Below are 1,705 nucleotides of genomic sequence, written 5' to 3' on the forward strand. Positions count from 1 at the left end.
CCAACCACAGACACACAGCATGTCCCCACCCCTCCCCTACCAACCCTGAAGCTCCTGCCCCCTCCCCCCCACCCATCACCAGGCTGAGCCCCAGGCCTTGAGATTTTGCTGCCTAAGCTGTCTCTGGCCAGCACTGAGAAGAGCAAACAAAGGAGGGACAGCCCGGGGACCCTGGCATTGGGGCCGCCCTGCTCACTCTCAGGAGGTGCTGGCCAGTCTTCCCACCGGCCATTCTATACCTCTCAGAATGGCGGAGGGTGTGACTGGCCCTAAGACAGCTCAGCGGGCACTGGAGAGAAGGAGCCTTCTTGGAGGAACAAAACAGACAGAAATGAAAGCTGGCTGGGCCTCCGACGTGGCCGCATTTGGTATAAAATGTTATCTCTAAAATTTCTCTAATTCACTCCCCAAAAAGAACAGAACTAGAAAAAGAAATAAGAAAGAGCAAGCTGGCTGGGCAACCGTAGCTCAGTGGTTGGGGTGCCGGCCCCATACACCAGGGCTGGCAGGATCCAGCCTGGTCCGGGCCTGCTAAACAACAAGGACAACTGCAACCAAAAAATAGCTGAGTGTTGTGGCGGGCACCTGTAGTCCCAGCTACTTGGGAGGCTGAGGCGAGACAATCACTTAAAGCGTAAGAGTTGGAGGTTTCTGTGAGCTGTGATGCCACAGCACTCTACAGAGGGCGACATAGTAATTCTCTGTCTCAAAAAAACAAAAAAGAAAGAAGGAAGGGAAGAAGGAGGGAGGGAAAGAGAGAAGGAAGAAAGGTCAGTCTGCAGTTCTACTTTGGGGCAGAAAATGTTGCTATTGAAATGGTTACTTCACACAGATATGAACTAGGGGCTCAATGCCAGGCTAATTTTTAAAACCCAGTTTCAGGGAACAGGACTCTCGTGGAGAAGCCAGCCCTAAAAGCCTTCCACAGAGAGCGTGTGGTTGAGCGCGTAGGCGTCGCTATCCTCTTCCTCCAAGAGCAGCTTGTCGATGGTCAGGGAGCTGGAGGCTCTCCTGGGGTCTTCCATGTCCTGAAGGACTGGCTCAGAAATAGAGATGGGGAGCTGGACAAACTGGGGCCCGGGCAGAGCTGGGGCCGGAGGCTGGTACTGCAGCGTGGAGGTGGGCAGCGTGGAAAGGGGCTGGGGCCACGGGAAATAGGTGAGGGGTGCCTGGTGCTCCGGGCCCTCCAGCGGGGGCCCCACCGTGGGTGTGCCAGAGCCTCTCGTCTGCAGTGGAGAAACAGGGGGACAAGAGTTAGCAGCCTGGCTCTTCCCCATCTTTGCCCTCAGAGGAGCCTCCATCCCCCCCAACCCTGCCCTTTGCTGGCTTCTCACTTCTGGGGGCACCTCTCCTCCTGTTCCAAGTCTCCCGCAAGGGAGAAGACAGACAAATGTCCCCTGTAGCCCTCATGGTCACTTACTAGCTGCCTGCTCTGGCTCACACTACTTCCCACTCCAAAGCCTCACTTTCTCATCTATGAAACATGGTGTAAATAGTGATGAAGTCATAGGGCTGAGCAAATTAAAGAGGATTTTCTAGGTTTCACTGAATGCAAAATGCATCCCTCTTTCAGAGATCTCAAAACGTGGAAAATAGATCTTAAAAATCTATGAAAATGGGGCAGCGCCTGTGGCTCAAAGGAGTAGGGCGCCAGCCCCATATACTGGAGGTGGTGGGTTCAAACCTGGCCCTGGCCAAAAAAAAA

At 54.1% G+C, this 1,705-nt stretch overlaps 1 protein-coding gene across 1 annotated transcript in view; it reads right to left on the reverse strand.

Moving 5' to 3' along the window:
- Positions 1 to 741: 741 nt before the first annotated feature.
- The window catches only part of POU2AF1 (POU class 2 associating factor 1), a 24,775-nt gene continuing 23,811 nt past the window's right edge, over positions 742 to 1,705 (reverse strand). Inside the window, exon 5 of the mRNA XM_003794722.1 lies at positions 742 to 1,226. Coding sequence (XP_003794770.1) covers positions 912 to 1,226 — 315 coding nt within the window. The 3' untranslated portion in view covers positions 742 to 911. The remainder of the gene's footprint in view (positions 1,227 to 1,705) is intronic.

Source organism: Otolemur garnettii, unplaced genomic scaffold, assembly GCF_000181295.1.
Source record: "Otolemur garnettii isolate 467f Iridium unplaced genomic scaffold, OtoGar3 scaffold00086, whole genome shotgun sequence".
NCBI classification, from domain to species: Eukaryota; Metazoa; Chordata; class Mammalia; order Primates; family Galagidae; genus Otolemur; species Otolemur garnettii.